Raw genomic sequence first — 19,893 nt, forward strand, 5'->3', positions numbered from 1 at the left:
CGCCCGCGGTGAGGGTGTGCTAAGGCGGCCGCCCCTCCACGTTCCTCTCCATACCCCCCCATTCATCCCCTTCCCCACCCCGCCCTCCCCAATATTTACACTCCTGGGAGTCCCCGAGAGGCAAAGCCTCCCGGGTGAGCTCGGAAGAGGCGGGATCGGGCGGGTGGGGACCGCGGGCGTTTGAATGCTCGCGCCCCTCTCCCATTGGAGGAGCGCCACGCTGCCCCGCCCCGCCCCGCCCCACCCCGCCCCGCCCCGCCGCCGCTTTGCTAGGGGCGGGCGCAAGCGCTGCACTGCTCCAGGTTTTCCTGACGTTTCCATGTTGCCGGTATGAGTACGTTGAACCGGGTTCCTTCATGTTCTCGAGGAGAACGCTGCCATTACTGTTTTTCCTGGTCCTCCTTCCCTCCTGCAAAAACAAAGGGCTGTGTTTCAGAAAAAAATTCTGTCTTAAGACAACTTTAGTGTGTTTACTTCTGCCCTGTAGTCACACATGGCTGTTTTGAAATTGCATCTTTGTTGAGGAAGGAGGTCAAAAGCAAAAGCTAGAGAGAACTGGGATTGTGTATTTTGTATATGTGATTTTGGGGGCCTTTCTAATTTCCCTTTAAAAAGTAAGAACTATAGTTAAAGGATTTAAATGCTATTCTAAGTAGTGCCAATAAGTAGTGTTTGAGAAAAATTCAAAAGTAAAACCAGAATTTATTTGGTCGGAATGAATGTAACAAAGACAACTTTTTCACTTTCAATTAGAAATTCTGGTCTATTATCATTTTGGCTTGTGGTTTGTAATATACTACTAAAGCGGGGGGGGGGGGGACGGATTCTCATCTTTTCTCTCCCCATTTCCCTTTTGTTTTTCAGTCCCGAGCACAACCACCAGAAGAGAACAGAAGGAAGCCAGTTTTGGGGAAACTTGGCACTCTCTTCACAGCAGGCAGGAGAAGGAGCAGCAGAAACGGGTTGGACAGTCCCACCAGCTCAAGGACTGTCAAATCAGTGTCTCCCAAAGATGCAACCTCTTCTGAACTCCCTGAAAGAGAGTGTGAGAAGAGTAGATCTCAGAGCAGCCAGCCAAAGCAAACCGACACGAGCCAGGAGGGCTCCCCGCAAGAGAAGCCCCAGGAGGCAGAGGGCGAGCACGCCGAGAGCTGTGTCCAGGCAGCCCCTCCTGACGCCGAGCCGTCGTCACCTTGCTTGAGCGGCAGTGCAGCAGCTGTGCAGCAGTGCCATGATAGTCATTCAACCCAATTAGAATCTCTGGAGGCTGAGGGAGTGACTTTCCCAGATGCCACCACCACTGCCAAGCAGCTGCATTCCTCGCCAGGTAATTCCTCCAGGCAAGAGAACGCAGAGACGCCCGCCCACAGTCCAGGGGAGGACACTTCGCCAGGCGCTGGCCGTGAACAGGAGACAGCCCGGGGTGTGAGGGCTGTGCCAGGGTCGCCCACCGGGGAGAGACCCTCGGGAGGACTAGGCGAGGTCCCTGACGGAACTCCCCGCGCATGTGCCCAAGAAGGCTCTCTGGGGCCCCTAGAGGCACGCAGCCAGACCCCCGAGGACGTGTCTGCCCCGCCAGGTGACTGTCCCGCTGAGGGCGCCGAGAACAGGGCTGGCTCGGGGCAGGCCAGCGGCACAGCCCGGCCGGGAGGGCGCTCCCATCCCTCCAAAGTGTTAACTTTGGACATCTACTTGAGCAAGACTGAGGGGGCGCAGGTGGACGAGCCGGTAGTGATCACCCCCGGGGCAGAAGATTGCGGAGATTGGGACGGCATGAAGAGGTCGAGCGGTCGCAGGTCGGGGAGGCGGAGGAAGTCGCAGAAATCCACCGACTCCCCCGGCGCAGACGCCGCGATGCCGGAGAGCGCGGCGAAGGACGACGCGGTGTTCAACTACGAGGTGGCGCCAAACGCTGCTACCGAGAACGTCTCGGCGGAAAAGAAAGTGAAATCTCCGCGCGCGGCCCCCGACGGGGGCGTTGCCTCCGCTGCGAGCCCGGAGGCCAAGCCCAGTCCGGGCCCTGGGCCCAAAGGGCAACTCCGAGGGGAATCGGAGCGGAGCAAACAGCCGCTCCCGGCCTCGTCCCCCACCAAGAGGAAGGGCAGGAGCCGCGCCCCCGAGGCCGTGCCCACGCCGCCCGCCAGCGGCCCGCGGGCTCCCCCCAAGGAGTCCCCACCCAAGCGGGCACCCGCGCCAGACCCCGGTCCGGCGGCCAAGGGCGCGGCTCCCGAGAGCGGGGAGGAGGCGGCCCCGGTCATCCCCCGCGAGCTCACGGTCAAGAGCAGCTCGCTGCTGCCGGAGATCAAGCCCGAGCAAAAGAAGGGCCCGCTCGCCAATCACTTCGACGGCCGGGGAGAGGGAAGCCGAAGCAGGGAACTGGGCAGATCGGCTGGAGCTTCTGACGCCGACGGCTTGAAGCCCAGGAACCATTTCGGTGCGGGCAGGTCGACTGTGACCACTAAAGTGACCCTGTAAGTAGCCGCGGAATTGGTCGGGGCCGAGTTTCGTGGCCGCAGACGTGCGGGGGCGGGGGGCGCTCTGAGAGGCTCAGGGTCTGCGTTTGTTTAAGAAGCGTCTGTGCACTGAATTTCCTCCTCTGTGTGGAACTTAAGATAGCGAAGTGCTAGTTTACACAGCATTTAAGAAGGTGACACGTGTGGCAGCCTCATCGGTTAATTCCTATTTTAATGTAAGACTTAAATTATTATATCCTCTAGGATATCCCTTGAGGCTCAGCGTTTACATCAATAGTGGAGATAAGACTTCACGGCTTGAAACGAGCTAATTCTATTCTTTATTCACAGTGTACACGGACATTCCAGGGTAGGATGTTCTTAAAACACATAAGCCGTGAATTTGAAAATACTAATACGTTCAATATGACCCAGTAGCTTTTAACATACGAGTCTAAGAGAAGCACAGAACTTTTTATGGAACTTAGTGCATTATTGGCCTAAAGCTTAAAAGAAGTTCCTGATACAAGTATCTTGGTTATTTTTTCCCTTTATAACTGGAAGCCTGGTGATATTTTTGCCCCCAGGTCGAAAAGTAGTCTTCAGTTATTCAAATGAAGAAAGATCAGCGTTCCTACTGGAAGATTATTTGTTAAATGAAAGGACACAGAACAATAGACTGTGACTACTTGCTGTTAAGTTTACTGATTTTTTACAAGTACCTTCTGTGCATGGCTCAGTACTATGGGGGGGGAACCCACAACTATGATTCAGCACATTGCCTTTGAAAAGTTTATGGTCCCTTCGGGCACACAGGAAGCACACAAATCAAATAGCAACATGAGGTGATATAGGATTAAACTGCCAAATGGATATTACCATCTGTAAAGGCCGGGAAGTGCAAGGGAGGGAGAATCCACTATTGGTTTTTCAGAGGAGCTGGGATTTGTGCCTTGATGAGAAACGTGATTTGTATAGGTGGACAGGATAGGGAGGGCAGGGAGCTCCATAAAACTGTTAAGATCCTCCCTTCCCACACTCCTGCTGCCCCACCCACCCCCCAGTTAGCACTTGTGAAAAATGATTAAGTGCCTAAGTTTTTCCTACATTAACACATTTATTAAAAGAGCTGGCATTTCACAACATTATCATTCTTGAACTAAATGGATTCATTCTATTTGGTTCTTTGGATTAATAAGCTTTAGGGTAGGAGGTCTGTTTGGTAAATGCTTGAGAGGAAATTGTGCTTAATGAATAACTTGAGCTACCTCACCAGCTGCCAACCTGGAAACCTTTGATATATATAGTCAACTATTTATTCTGTAACGGTAGTGTCAGAGAAATAACCTGGGTGGATGATGCCCATTATTTGTAGAAGGCCAGTGTGACAAAACACCGAAACCTCCTAAGTGTGAGTCCTAGAGAAATGTCTCTGTGTACCTGATTAAATACACTTCACCTGTCTCCCATTCAGAAGACACCAGTAGAAAAACCAGAAATGTTACACTGTTAGGGAGCAGGATAAACAAATACAGGGAAGAGAATCTTAAAATGAAACTCTTCTTCATGAGCTGTTTCTTGTAATAGAACTAAACCAAATGTCTTTTTCTTAGTACTGATTATTTTCTACTTAAAAATTTTCTTTATGACTTAATTTTGTTTTGTACAGTGTCTCGCACATGGTGAATTGCAAACTACTAAAATGGAAAATTAATAATTCTTTCTAGTCCTTTGACCCTTTTCTGTTTACTGATGGGTTTGTTCAGTCCCTTTAATTCTTCCTATGACTGTATTGCAAGTAAAGATGTTATCAGATTATTTTTAAAAACAATTGAGACTGAAGAGTTAGAAAATTATTGTATATTCTCTGAAAAATGACTATGAAGCAGCATGTTTCTTGATGCAACTATTAGAAAAATAATTTCTTCAAGTTGTATACTAAGTGCCGAATGTTGAAATTCCTAAAATGGCATGTTTAGAATAAGAATTTTCCTCCTGAAACTATGGCTTTTTAGACTCCAGATTATTTTTCCCTCTCACATTATAATGAAGGCATTACAGCATGAATTTATAGGCGGCTTCCTTTTAATTAGTCTGAACTAGGTTAATTGTAGTGACTCTTGGTAGCAGAATTTAATAACACAGAAAGTATGGTTGTAAAATGTATTTTGATCTTGGTGTAAATCTTTAATGTGCAGATGTGTGTTTCCTGTCCTTAAAGTAGCTTGTTGGCTAACCTGTAAAGTTTTCCATTTACATCCTAAAATACACTTTTACATTTGACTTGAGTGCTGTTCCTAGAGCTGATTAGTGAGAATTTTTAAAAAGTGTATTCTCTGATATGTGATCATCCCTCATTAACTGTTAGCTTTTAAAAATTGTCATTATCTTGCTGGTTTTAGAATTTAAACTTTAAGGAAATACTTATAAGTTAATTTTGCTTTTAAATTTAAGATATGGACCTATAATAAGAGAGCCAAGATATCTTAGGGAGATTTCGGGGAAAGCAAAGCCTGGGAGAAATTAATGAGCATGTATCAAATTTAGTATTTAAATAAAGTTTAAAAGAATGAAAATCTAAATTCTCAGTGCTGCATTTGAGGAGGACTTGATGGTATCTAGCGCAGTCTTTTCATTTTATCCAGAAGGATAAAGCATCTCACCCAAAGTCATACTTCCTATCCCTTCTAGAGGCTGCTCAGGCCCAACTTTCTTGAAGGCCAAGTTCATGCAGTAGGCAGCATGGAATTTCAGTGCTTCTCCACTTTTCTGTTCTCATTGTCAAGGTGGCCTCTAAAGTCTGATTAGTTTATCTTATAGCTCTCATGGTAACTCAATGACTCCTTAAATGATAAAGATGGAAAGAACCAGGGGAGTTCATTCAGGTGAGTCTAGTCTGATCCTTTTTAGAGAAGCTGAATAGTATAGTGGTGTGAAACCAGAGCACTTGGCTTCAAATCCTGGTTCTGTCAGTTACTAGCTATGTGACCTCAGGCAATTTATTTACCTTCTCTAAGCCTCAACTTCCTCATCTTAAAATAGAGTGTACGAAGTTGTACATCAGGTAAGCCATATTTCTAAAGTGCTTGGCAATCAGTGACTGATAGTGGTTATTATTTATCTCTCCTATTTTGTAAGCCACTAGTTCAGTGGTTTGGGCTTTCTTTTCTTTTCTTTTCTTTTCTTTCTTTCTTTCTTTCTTTCTTTCTTTCTTTCTTTCTTTCTTTCTTTCTTTCTTTCCTCCCTCCCTCCCTCCCTCCCTCCCTCCCTCCCTCCCTCCCTTTCTGTTTGTTTTAAAGCTTTGGAACCCTTTCTTCTAGGAAAGCTTATATAGAAGTGATACATGAGGCAGATAAGTGGGAATGATTCTGGTTGAAAGGAGGGTGGACAGCCCCATCTCTCCATCCCAACTGTCCCCAACCGCAACCCTTGAAGAAAACTCAAAAGAGTCCTTGAAACATAAATTGAGGGGAAATAAAAACAACCCTGTTCTAAACCATCTGTTTTTGTTTTGTTTTGTTTTGTTTTCATAGAGAAGGTAGGGTCCAGAGAGGTAAAGTAACCTAACCAAATTCACACAGATAATTAGTGTGAGAGCCAGGACCAGAGGCAGCAAAGGCCAAACAGAGCATATTTTGTTTCTCTGAAAGAAAGCACTGTGTACATTCAAAGACATTATTTCCATTATGGGGTAATATACCCAAGAAATGTGACAGAGGGGAGTCTCTTTGCCCAAGAAGTGAGTAGTGACAAAACCAACAATTGAGTAATCAGTAAATGAATTATGGTACATTGATAAAATTGACTTTTATACAGACATTAAGAAAACTTTTCAAACAAACTTTTTAGTAACCTCAAAAATGTTAACTGTAAGGTTAAGTATTCCCTTCCTTCCTTCCTTCCTTTTTTTTAAAAGGCAGGATACCAAACTTTGTCTCAATTCTATTAAAAATATTTAACTATGCATATAAGAAGGCTGGAAATGTGCTAAAATGTTAACAGGGATATTCTCTGAGTGGTAGGATTATAGGTGATTTTAAAAATATTTTCCAGATTTTCCCTGGCGAACACACTCCTATAATCAGAGTGGAAAAAGGATGGAAAAATAAAATATCTAAAGAGATCAATAATAGATGAATATTTTTTATAACCTAGGCTTTTGAGATAATTTTTTTAAAGTTATGATAAAAATACATAGAGTAATTGGTATTTGGGGAAAACATTCACATATTTACAGTGTGGGAATGCACTAAGTAATTAAATTTGGTCTAATATTCTTCAGACCTTAGGATGTCTTCCAACTCCAGTGCTGAGTACTGTGCATACATAGTAGGTAGTTGACAATCTTGTTAAACCCTTATCCCTAGAGTTTTCTAGCTATATAATCTTCTCATCTCTCATATACAAGCAAAACATCCACTAAAAATAGTTGATAGTGTACTTAGGATTGTTTAAAAATAGTTTTATTTAAAAACAAATGTTATATACCAGGAGGATGTTGGCTTTTCATAGTTTTGTAATAAGTCGATTTGTGTGTTCACTTTTTAAAAGTAGGTCAATAACTTTATCTTACTGCTTTCTTTTTTTTTTTTTTGGCAGCCCTGCCAAGCCTAAACACGTGGAACTAAATCTTAAAACCCCTAAGAATCTTGACAGTTTGGGAAATGAGCATAATTCATTTAGCCAGCCAGTTCATAAAGGAAATACTGCCACCAAAATCTCCTTATTTGAAAACAAACGGGCAAACAGTAGCTCAAGACACGCTGACATTCGAGGCACAAGGAACACTCCTTCTTCTAATAAAACATTTGTTGGGAGGGCGAAGCTGAATTTAGCCAAAAAAGCCAAGGAAATGGAGCAACCCGAAAAGAAAGTAATGGCTAACAGTCACCAGAATGGTGTGCTGGTGGAGGAAACCTCTGCTGAAACCAAAGTTTCTCTCCCTGAAGAGATTCTACCAGCAACCAGAGGAATGGAAGGAGAGCCCAAGAATCAAACTCTGGGTCCTCAGCTTAACCAAGGAGATAAAGCAGATATGCAGGCAGATGCTGGCTGCCCTTCAGAACAAGTGGCTACTGCTCTGATTCCTGTCAAGGACCATAAGCTCTTAGGAGAAGGTGACTCAAAGACTGCTGACAGCAAAAGACTTGTACTTGAAAATACGACTGATATAGCACAAGACATCTCCACTGTTGTTGATACCAAAGATTCACCTCCAACGGCCATACCAAAGCCACAGGATAAATTTTCTGACTCACAGCCCCCAGCTGAGTCATCCAGTGGGCCTTCTCTTTCACTGCCTGCACCCATTCCTGAGGATGTTCCCAAAGAAGCATGTGTTCAGGCTCCCATCAGTTTTCCATGCACTGATCTAAAAGTGTCAGAACACCATAATGGATGTATTTTGCCTGTGTCTCATCAGAATAATGAGAAAATGCCACTCTGCAAACTTGGAGGAGCAGAAGCAAACCCTTCTTTGTCCACAGAGCACAGCTCAGAAGCTGTGGGAAATGAGTGTCCATCCAAGGTCCTTGTCCAGGTCAGGTCCTTTGTGCTCCCCATGGAGAATACCCAGGATGTTAGTTCCCAGATCATCTCAGATAGCTCTGAAGTTAGAGAAGTGCAGTTGCCAAGTTGTCACAATGATGAACTTGAAGTGGTTTCCGTTGCAAGTTGTGCTCCCCAGCAAGAGGAAGTGCTGGGCAATGAGAGCACATCACCCAAGCAAACTCATTTCAAAGAGGAACATGTGGCAGAATCTGGCCCACAGGTCGTGCCGCCAGAATCAGAGAGAGCTCTGCCTATCCAGGCTCAAAGTCAGGATAATGGAACACACCCAGCAGCTGAATCCAGCCCCTCCAACTCTCCCAGCAGCAGAAATCGTTTAGAAACTCCTCAAAGGCCAGATCAAAATGTTGTGAATGGCCAGGATACTCCTGCTAGTCTTTTGAACATCTCTGCTGGTAGTGATGATAGTGTATTTGACTCTTCTTCTGATATGGAAAAATTCGCTGAAACTATAAAAAAGATGGACAGCACAATTTGTGTGCCCCAGAAGAAAAAGAAAGCCAGGGTGCCAAACTCTCCTGCCCCTCACTTTGCCATGCCTCCTATTCACGAAGACAATTTAGAAAAGGTGTTTGATCCCAACGTGTTTACCTTTGGTTTGGGGAAGAAGAAAGACAACCAGCCAGAAATGTCACCAGTTTTACATTTAATGCAGAACCTTGACACAAAATCCAAACTGAGACCCAAACGTGCATCCACCGAGCACAGTGTCCTCTTCAAGTCCCTGCACTCTAACATGAATGGTAAAGATGAACCTGTGGTGACTCCAGAAATAAATGACAAAGAGAACAGGGACATTGCAGATGGTGGAGTCAAGAGATCGAGGCTAGAAAAAAGTGCACTTTTCTCAAGTATCTTATCTTCTTTGCCACAAGACAAAATCTTTTCTCCCTCTGTGACATCAATCAATACTATGACCACATCTTTCAGCATTTCTCAAAACGGTTCTCTATCTCGGTCTTCAGTGTTACAGCCCATGACTGAGGGTGCCCCGCCCTGTGATTCAGACAAAGAACAGCCAAACCTTCCACCCGACAACTCCTTAAAGGTCTTCAATTTCAGCTCGTCAAGTACATCTAATTCGGGTTTGAAAAGTCCCAGCCACATGGAAAAACACCTGCAAAAAGAGGAAACCAAAGACGATCTGGATTCACGAAGCAACCTACGTTTGCCAGAAACTAAATTCTCTGAATTTTCAAAACCGAAAAACAGTGATGATATGGAAAAGGCTAATCATATTGAAAGTGTTCTTAAATCAAACTTGCCAAACTATGGAAACAGTGACACCGACTTCATGGGTCTTTTCAAATCAAGCCGGTATGAGCCAAGCATTTCTTTTTCTGGAATGTCATTATCAGATACAATGGTAAGTAGCAACATATTATCATTTATTTGGGGGTATTTATAAAGTAAGGAGAGAGAGAGACAATGAGCAATTCATGTTATCCTTTTAGAAATGCTTATGCTTTTGTACTATAGTTTTCTATTCATTCATCACATATTTGAAAACCTACCATGTACAAGAGACTTTTAGGTCCAAGAAAAAAGGTACTAAGATCCTTCTCTCAAAGTGTTCGTAGCCTAGCAGGGAGAATAAACTACAAACATTTTAAGGCACATGTGAATTTACACGTCGTATTATGAAAGGTATAGATAAGGTGTTTTGAGAGTTCAGAGACAGACAAGATGCTTTTTCTTAGCTATTCTGTGTAAAAATGCTCAGTACTTTACTTAGAATTTTGGAGAGCTGAGAAGCAGCTACCTCTATTTGGAAAGCCCCCAGCCAAGGAAACCTTTTCCTCCTCCCTTCTTTCACGCTGTGCTCTTTCTTCCCATGAGTAGCAATATGTGTTTAATCTCATGCAGTTGAGAAAGTATTTTCTGTTTACTGGGAATTAGTTTCATCAGGGAATTTGTTTCCTGCAAAATTGTGGTGAGTAAAGAATTTTGGCTTACACTTGATCTTTCCTTTAATATTACAGAGAGGACAGCAAAATGTGAAGGTACTTCGAAAAGTTCATAGCAAAATAGAATTAAAAGGTAATATGAATCCATGAACTTTCTGAAGTACCCTCAAATGATTTTTGAAGAACAATTATGAGTTCTCTATCTTATTTTATCTGAATGCCGGAAGTTATTTTCTTTATTCAGTTTTTGATGTGGATTTGTGCCTTTTTGTTACCAAGCTTGGTACTCAAGTTGAGGGAGGACAGTGAAAGAGGAAGGCAGAATATGAGGTTTAGAGATCACTCTGCTAGTTTGGAGACATGAGTGGAGCTTGTATTGCAGCAGCCAACCCCGTAACCCAGGCTCTCTGGCAGGTGCAGACCATGATTCAACAGTGTTTATCCAGGCGGAAAATACCTTGTACCTTTCCTCATCTGTGCAAGGCACCGCAGCATGTTTCAGTGTGTTGTATTGGCTTTTGCTACAATCCTATCACAGGATGTGATTTTGCAAGCTCTTTCAAAATGTATTGTTGTGTTTCCAGCAGGGGTGCAGATCCCCTTTTTCATGTGGTTTCATAAACCAGTGGGTTTCAAATTTGTTGGTCTTGGATCCTTTTACATTTTAAAATTATTAAGAACCCCAAAGAGCTTTTGTTTATAAGGGTTATGCCCATCAGAATTTACTATATTAGAAATTAACACTGAGAAAATTTTAAAACCAGAACACACAAGCTTACATTCCATTAACCATCAGCAATGATGTGATCACACATCATGAGCCTGGCACTCTACTGTACACTTGAGAGAGTGAGAGAGAAAAGGTACCTCACCTCTTGTTATTATGAAAGGAGTTTTGATCTCATGGACTCCCTGAAAGGATCTGGGGGACCCCCCCAGAGCCTCTGGGCCACACTTGAGAACCACCACTGTAAACAAATAAGACAAAATCAACGTACAGCACTCAGAAATCATAATATTCTTAACGATTTCTCTCAAGCACAAAATTTCCACTAGACAACTTCCCATTCATTATGACTTTGTTCTTTTTGATTATTCTTAGATCACTTCTCTTATTTGGCTACAGTCTGATGAGTCTAACAACAGAATATACAGTTTCCCTATGAAAACCAAGTCAAGTGTAGTAAAAAGGAGAAACAATTCTTTATATTTTTTCAAGGCCTTTTTATGGATTTAAAAAATTTTTTGTCTTTCTTTAGGTCCTGGACTTTGTTGATTATATAACTATTATATCTTTAATGTTTTACCCAAGTTTTGTTTTAAATTTCAGGGTTTTTCTTCAGTTTATCTACTTCTAATGTATATATATAAATAAATAAGTACATGCCATTTTGATTTATCACAATGTTTTATGGGCCTTCCTATGGTCTTCGGGGCATATTCTACTCTGGTATGATGCAAGAGCAATCAGATCAAAGGCAGGCCTTAGAATAGGCATCCTGGTCAGCATTGAAAGTAGTCCATGTTTTGTAATATCTTTACATGTATGATTGCTATTTTTATTATCTGATGCATTTGTGGTTTTACTGGTCTTGTCAGATGGTCTTGCAAATGATTGGTTTTGGAGCCATATGGAAACACATTCTGTCCATCAAAAAAGGGGAATTAAATATGCCATGTGAAGTGTACATTGTGAGATGTACCATAAACACTTTTATTTAGACTAGTAGTTATATGATGGGAGATGTTACTCAAAAAAAAAAAAAAAAAGATTCTGATAGGGTATGTATATGAACACACAAAATTGACTCAGCTCTTTTTATTTTTATTTTTTTTATTATTTTTTATTTTTTTAAATTTTATTTTGTCGATATACATTGTAGCTGATTATTGCTCCCCATCACCAAGACCTCCCTCCCTTCTCCCTCCCCCCTCCCCCCCAACAATGTCCTTTCTGTTTGCTTGTCGTATCAACTTCAAATAACTGTGGTTGTTATATCTTCTTCCCCCCCCCCCGGTTTTTTTTTTTTGTGTGTGTGTGTGTGAATTTATATATTAATTTTTAGCTCCCACCAATAAGTGAGAACATGTGGTATTTCTCTTTCTGTGCCTGACTTGTTTCACTTAATATAATTCTCTCAAGGTCCATCCATGTTGTTGCAAATGGCAGTGACTCAGCTCTTTTTAGATAAATGATTAATATGTTCTAATTTCTCTTTATTTATTTGAGATTATGCTGAGATTATTTGATTTATGATATCTTAGATGGGTTCTTATTCTGTGAACTGACGTAAAACATAGATCTGACTTTTGGACCCTGAATTTTCTAGCATTGGTGGAAATATCCTAGACATTTCAATGAGGAGAAATTGAAATAGCAAATTCAGTTAGAGGAAAAAGAGCTCTTCATTTAATAGAATTCAAATTCAAAGAGAGTTTTAATGTAACTCTGGCATAGATCAGGGTGGACTTGTTTCAAGACTTACAAATTGTGATCTTACTGAAAGGCATGGGTGGAGCAAAGAGGACTGTTATATAAAGTTGTAATTATTTATTATGTTTTTGTTCATCTGATTACAGACACTTAGAGGAAGTGTTCACAATAAACTCAATCCCCGGCCTGGAAAGGTAGGAGGATTTTCTTTTTCTAGTCTAGATTTTATTTTGGCCTGATAGAGTACAACAAAGTGTGCCACCACTTTCATTTTCATGTAGGTGGTGATATATCGAGAACCCGATGTCTCTGAGGAGTGCATTGAAGTTTTCGGTGACATCCAGGATTGCAGTGCTTGGAACCTGTCTCCAGTGATCCTCCTAAGAATTGTTAGAGGATGGTAAGAATGGCATTCTACGTTCCTCACTTACAGTGTTTGAGCTTTGCATCCTTAATTACCTTTCTACTTATTTCTACCTCCTCACTACTTATTTAAAATTATGCCTTTAGCAATGTAAAGTGCAGAAAATACTACTCATAGTAAGATAAGGAATTCATATCCAAGAATTGGTTTTAATCATGTTTCTGATTATGAGAATGATACATGTTTGTGTCAGAAAAATCAGAAAGTGCAAAACAAACTTCTTTTTCCTATATATCCGCACATAACAATGCTCTGGGCTAATCATACATAAGGGTCTGTAATATTCTGAGTTTTAAATGAGGTTGATAAGAATTGCACTAGTCATGTTGATGGGCCAGATGTGACTATTTAAAAATCTGTAAGGAAAGACATTTTTGCTAACTTTTTTATGATAGTTCAGTGAAGGACTAACCTAAAATTTAATTTACTTTATAATTTTTCAGCAAAAGATAGTTTCAAGAAAAGAAACAGGTGAAAGTATAAATACTTTGACAGTTTCTAAAATTGTTTTACCAGCTTAATTTCCTCTTGGAAATATAAGGAAAGTTGAATAAAGAAAAGCAACTCTTAAAAAAAATCACTGATCTGGCATAAATACTTATCTTTGGTACCTGTTTATTAAATTGTTTGAAATAAAGAGGGTAAGCTCTAGATATTGACTGTTTAAAAAATAAGTAAGGTTTTCTTTTGCTCTCCATTTAAATATGCAGCATCTTTCCTATTAGGTTTCTATATATTTAATATGTTTTTCTATATAGTCAACATATTTGTTAGAAAAATAGAATTTGCTTTTATTCTTAAATTTGAAACTGAAAATTGCACTAAAAACATTTTGTGTAACAATTTTGTTTTTAATCTAACAGAGCTTTTTTCTTTCTTTTGCAACTTTTGTTGGCTTCTTTCTTTTCTTGAAAGCATAAGCACTTAGCTGCAGCACCGTCATATGTTGATCTGTGGTTTTTCTTTAGTATTTGACTGTTGCTGGGAAGAATAGTTTTTAAAATGCTTTGCATTAACATGCATATCAACATATCCATTGATACATTAACATGCATATCAACATATCCGTTGATACAACTCTAATATGTAAATGAAAATCTCTCCTACAGAAATGTTTTCTGCACATATAAGGAGAAAAAGAAACATTATAGTAAATACCCACTTATTGAACATATTATCATTTGTAAGTCTCCACTAACAGGAATTCCATAGAACATTAGTTGCTCTATGACATTCATATTAATAACCCCAAAATTCTTTAAGACCTTGATACACTTCTTGAATTATCATCAGAGGCTTAACTATAGGCAATAACATTTTAGTTTTAGGGAGAGCTTATGCTATTTTAATTGCTAGAGAATTGTTCACTGATATATGATATGTCTAGTGGCTATTATCTGGAATATTTGAGTAATCAAAACCTCTCTTATTACCCAAGACTAGCTAATGGTTTTGGTGTGTTTAATTCTTAGTTGGATTTTGTATGAGAAACCAAATTTTGAAGGGCACTCCATACCCTTGGAAGAAGGAGAATTGGAACTCAGTGGTCTCTGGGGTATGGAAGATATTTTGGAAAGAAATGAAGCGGAGTCTGATAAGCCTGTGGTGATTGGTTCAATAAGACATGTGGTCCAGGTAGGTTATGGTAAATCTAGATTTCCTTAATTCATTCAGCAGATATTTATTGAATGCCAAGATGATTCTTACTTCAAGGGAAATGTTCATTTTATTAAATAAGTGATTGGGAAAAATATTTGATTGGTGTTTTAAGTATATATTTTTTTACTATTTAAGTATTTGTATATTTACCATGAACTAGAAAAGTTATTAATTGGTTATTTTTTCCACAATAAATTCTTAAGGTAACTCTCACTCCTAGTTATCTATTCCCATCTTCCAAATGTATTTTATGTAGTAACCTGGTTTTGATGAGTTCTATATGAACAGATTTTTCTTTTACTTAGGGTTTTTTTGTTTTGTTTTGTTTTTGCTGCATGAGTTCTGATTACCTTCAATGGTTTACAGGCATTCTACTTTAGAAAAATAAATAATCAAATATAATTCAGCTGTTAGTTCAACTCTGGAGTTTTACATGGGTTTAAAAAGTATTATTTGATATATTTGAGACCACTTTATGGATTGGTAAAATTTCCTGGTCTGTTATTCATTGATGAAGAAGGTGTTATCAGAGTCTTTCTTTGTGCCTCTTGGATGATTCTTATCTCTTAAAAATGTAATTAATGGTGTCTTCCAAGTGGAAAATTAAAATCCCAGTGTTTGTGATAGAGATGAGTGTCAAGGTGCAATAGAGAAAAAAGGAAGGTTCTAAAATGAGAATAAGTAAGAATGAGTAACAGTTTTTGGCAGAGGAAAGCATCACCTATTTCCTAGGTCAACATTTCTGAATGACTTAGGTGATATTTGGTATTCTAAATGATTTTATCTTTTAATAATTTTAAGTATATAATGTAATAAGCTATAAGTAAGACATAAAGAGCCCTATTTCAAAATGTCCTTGTTAGTGGAATATTTTACGTACAGATTTATTTATTGCTCAAATAATATTGGTTATAAAGCAACACTTAAAAATATCATCTAAATCCCACCATCATGAAGTGTTCTCTCCCTTCATTTTTTTGAATTCTCTTCTTGTTGGCCATATCCTAATCTTCTTTTTCTGTAATAGTAATCATAATACAAGTATAATGTTCTGTTTTTTCCCCTTAAAACTGTAGTTCTCAATCCTTTTTCTCTCTATTATACCACATTCCTGAAGCTCATACTCCCCGTGGTAACATCTCGCAATGATTTTCAACTGGAGGTGGTATCAGAATCTGGTGGGGTGAGGATTTGGGTGCATCCAGGAAGGTGGGGTAAGAGAAATGAAGCATTTTGGTAAAGAGGTCTGCTGCTTCACCTGGTAATAGCAGACTTAACGTAGCAAATGCTTTTCATGTTACTACATGGTTTGGAGTATCGCTGAGGTACGATCATTTATTTATTGTTTATTCTTTCAGTGGATCTTAAGGTTGTTTCTAGTTTTTTACTATTTAAAGTAATGCTGTGTGAATTTAATTTTTGTGCATTTAATAATTTATAATTTTCTGATATATTTCTTTGGGTTAAATTTTTCTGAATGGTGTCACGTTAAAGGGTAGGAACATGTTTATGGCTCCTGATATATCATGAATTATATTTTCTTTACAGATGTGTGCATGGTTTCTTGACACAAGAAACATAAGTCACAACATGTGTTCAGGAGGATCACTTTTTTAGTTCATTAGATTGGCTCCTTTTGGTAATGTTTGAAAGAGCCTCACCTGAACTAACCCAAGTGTTACTGTTTTCTCTGTACCTCAGTTTACCTTGTTTGGCAGCATAGGAGAGGTTCAGTGAGTATCCGATTCATGCTTAGGCACTCAGCCAAGACCTTTTGAAGAGTGTTTGACATGCCATAGACATGCAGGACATGGAACAATTACCAAAATGCAGAGATTTGTAAATCACCATGAATGTGTGCTTTTGCCTTTTTGACTTAGACCAAACCACCATCATAGAGGCTTAGTCATAGTCAAGGAGAGTTACCACAGAGGGCTAATGGACACAAAACAAGAGCTGAGGAAGATTCCAACTGCAACCATTCGATAGAGTCTCTGGACTTGGATGGTTATATCAGAGCAAAGGAACCAAAACTCCTGTGTCCACGGAGAGCCAAGTGAGGATGAGCAAAAGAAATATGTCCCAAAGTTCTAATAAAATGCATTTCTGATGATCTTTGCTTGAATGTAATACTGAGATGTATGACTAAATCAGTGTGTCTGCCCCAAAAGGAGGTATTATTAAGTCATGGGTGAAAACAGGAAAGGAATAAGATGGCAGGTGCTCTGCGAAATGTACATGTATATTTAAAGCTTTTTAAAATTATTTTTAAGAAAAAGAATAATGAGCTTACTATAGCGTTAAATACATTAACCATTATTAATTAATAATTAATAATTATATATGTATATTAATATTATATATGCATATATCTATATATTTTTTTCTCAGGATTACAGAATTAGTCAAATTGACTTATTTACTGAACCAGAAGGCTTAGGACTCCTAACTTCCTACTTTGATGATACTGAAGAAATGCAGGGATTTGGTGTAATGCAGAAGACTTGTTCCATTCAAGTACACTGGGGCACGTAAGTATTTTATCTCAGATACAATTTTAATGAAGCTTTTTTTGTGAGTGTAGTACTGGGAACAGGGCTTAAGATATTCTTTGTCTGATTTGTTGCCCTATTGGATAATTATTGACTAAAAGGTATTTTTTATAAGGCACGTAAAATTCTGATTCATTTGCGTCTATGTTACCATGTTTTACCTCTCTTATAAAACAATGATGATTTATTGGAGGAAGTATGGAGGGAAACTGCATTTTAAATGTAGGGCTTTCCTTATTGCAGAGGAACCTGATTCATTCAAAGCTGAATAACAGATTATAGCTTCTTGGTAATTCAGAGGAGGTCATTCCAGGCATGAACCCTGGATATTTCAGGTGGGATAGAAGCCAACACACATGGTACTTCCTTTAGCATGTTCACACAGTGCTGTCCAAAGCCACTAGGATGTTGGTTTCATAAATCACAGGAAACAGCAGGAATATTTTGAAGGAAATGGGAATATCTCAGATGGGAGAGAAATTAGGATAGAAAGTACAGATTTCAGTACTAAAGAAAGTGGTTGCTAAAGTAGAGAGCACAGCCCAGGGCATGTGAAAGACATCCACTGATGCAGGAAAAAACATTAAAGCTTCTTTATATTTTATTAAAATATCCTCCTTTTAAGATTTTACTTTTGTGTTTGTTTTCTAATATGTGTAATGTATTTGTGCAGTGGTAATGTATATAATTTATAAATATTCATATATTCAGAGAATGCTCAAAAGTTTTTAGTAGTGGGATACGCAGTCAAAAAGTTTATAGTCTATCTCATAAAGTGACATAGGATGTATCTGCAGTGAATGATAAGGCATTCCTTAATCATATGTTTTGCATTCTATAGATTACTAAAAGTCTTGGTTTACTATTGTTCTTAGAAAAATGATTTGATTGTGCAATAGGAATTAGGTAAATTAGAGATCACAGAGTCTGATTTTTGGCCCTCAGGAATCAGGAAGTAGGAAGTGTGGCTATTGAGACTTGGGCTTGGGAGTAGAAGTTTTCCTCATATAGAAGAGAAATTGGACTTGCTCTCTGTTATTTCATAGGAGGCCTGGGGGCGCAGGTTGTGGAACAGTAGAAATTAGGAGATAGCTTTTAATTTGATCCAGGGAAGAGCTTTCTAATGGTTAGAGTGGTTAAAATAGAAGTGGGCTGCCTTTCCAGGTGGGGAGTTTCTCATCACAGGAGGTATTCAAGTAGAGAATGGACAACAATTTATCTGGGGTTTTGTAGAGGGAGTAAAGTATGAGTTAGACTTCGTTTGTGACTGTTTGTTTATTTATTTATTTGCCTTTAACATTATGAAATGTCACACACCTAGAAAAAAGTTTACAGAGGGTAAATGTACAGTTGAACAAATAATAAGTTGAGCACCCAGGTAGGTACCACTCAAGTCAAGGCCTAGAACACTCCCAGCACCCTAGAAGCCCCAGAGTGTTTCTTCCCTATGCCAACCCCCACCTCTTGGAAAACAACCTCCTTCTACCCAGATAAGTGAGATATATAGCAAGGAAAGACTAATCATAGTTTGTCAATACACAAAGCCATACTTATTAGGGCAGAATTTAAGGTATAAAGAGTAATATTAATTAAATATCTCCTTTTGATGTATAAAGTCATTGTTCAAGGACAGTCATTTTTTATACTGCTTTTTATATAGTGTCGTACATTTTGAGTTATGTCAATTGGTACCCTACGTAGGCCTTGTAAGGCTGTCAGATTTCGAAAGGTGATTAATTTAGAGGTAGGAATTAGGAAAGGCTTTTTCTCAGCATATCCAAAGTATGACAAGGAATTGGGACTTTAACAAATGTAAACCCAAAACAGTGTCTATGAGATGTATATGTTTCAGTAAATCTGTTAATTAATCAATTAAGCATCTACTGTGTGCCAGGTTCTTTTCTGAGCACTGGGAATACAGAAATGAGCACATGAAATAATGTCCCTGCTCTCATGGAGCTGTCCATCTAGTAGGAATAGACAACACAAATACACGTGTAATATGTCAGGTGGTAAAGGCTGCAAGAAACATAGCTACAGAGAGGTACAGGGGCAATGCTATTTTAGATAGGGTGGTGAGGAAAGGTCTCTGGTGACATTTAAGCAGGGACCTGAAGGAAGTGGGGGAGGCTGCTGTGGGGCTAGCTGAAGGAAGAGGGGAAGGGGGAGCTTCCCAGGAAGGAAACACAGCATTTCCAGAAGCCCTGCTGGGTGTGCTTGGGTGACACCAGAGGCCAGGGAACCTGAGCAGAGTCAGCTAGGAGGATAGTGATGGGAGGCAGGCTTCATGCCAGGTCAGGCCTGGAAGGCCTTAGGAGGGGGTTTAGATGTATTCTAAATGGCATAGGAAATCACTGGAGAATTTGGATCTAACTTGTGTTTTAGAAGGATCATTCTGACTGCTGTGTAGAAAACAGACTGTAAAAAAGCAAAGGTGGAAGCAAAGAAACCAGTTAGGAGGCAGCTGTAGTCATACAGGCAGGAGGTGATGGTGGCTTGGACAGTGTGATAGTGGTGGCAGAAAAGGGGCAGAGTTTGGATGTATTTGGAAGGTAGAACTGACAGCATTTATTGACAGATTTTATGTGGGGTGTGAGGGGCCGAGAAATGTCCAGAGTTTGGAACCTCAGCATTTATTGAGATGAGAAGACTTGGAGGAGCAAGGTGGAAAGGAGAGTGACACTCAGGAATTAGTTTTGGACAGATTAAGTCTGAGATGCCAACTGCTTACTCAAATAGCAGGGCTGAAAGGTGATTGGCTTTGTGAGGTTGGAGTTCAAGAAAGAGGCAGGAGATATAAATTTAGGAGTCATCAGCATAAAGAAGGTATTTAAACCAGCCCTGAGATGAGATCCCAAAGGAAGTCAGTGTAGTTAGGGGAAGAGAAGCCGTATGA

General features: G+C 39.9%; 1 protein-coding gene across 1 annotated transcript in view; it reads left to right on the forward strand.

Moving 5' to 3' along the window:
* The first annotated feature begins 312 nt into the window (after positions 1 to 312).
* The window catches only part of CRYBG1 (crystallin beta-gamma domain containing 1), a 47,540-nt gene continuing 27,959 nt past the window's right edge, over positions 313 to 19,893 (forward strand). Inside the window, exons 1-7 of the mRNA XM_063096856.1 lie at positions 313 to 328; positions 865 to 2,471; positions 7,053 to 9,387; positions 12,509 to 12,556; positions 12,644 to 12,762; positions 14,259 to 14,421; positions 16,837 to 16,976. Of these exons, the coding sequence (XP_062952926.1) occupies positions 320 to 328; positions 865 to 2,471; positions 7,053 to 9,387; positions 12,509 to 12,556; positions 12,644 to 12,762; positions 14,259 to 14,421; positions 16,837 to 16,976 (4,421 nt within the window). The 5' untranslated portion in view covers positions 313 to 319. The remainder of the gene's footprint in view (positions 329 to 864; positions 2,472 to 7,052; positions 9,388 to 12,508; positions 12,557 to 12,643; positions 12,763 to 14,258; positions 14,422 to 16,836; positions 16,977 to 19,893) is intronic.

This window comes from Cynocephalus volans, chromosome 5 (genome assembly GCF_027409185.1).
Source record: "Cynocephalus volans isolate mCynVol1 chromosome 5, mCynVol1.pri, whole genome shotgun sequence".
Lineage (NCBI taxonomy): Eukaryota > Metazoa > Chordata > Mammalia > Dermoptera > Cynocephalidae > Cynocephalus > Cynocephalus volans.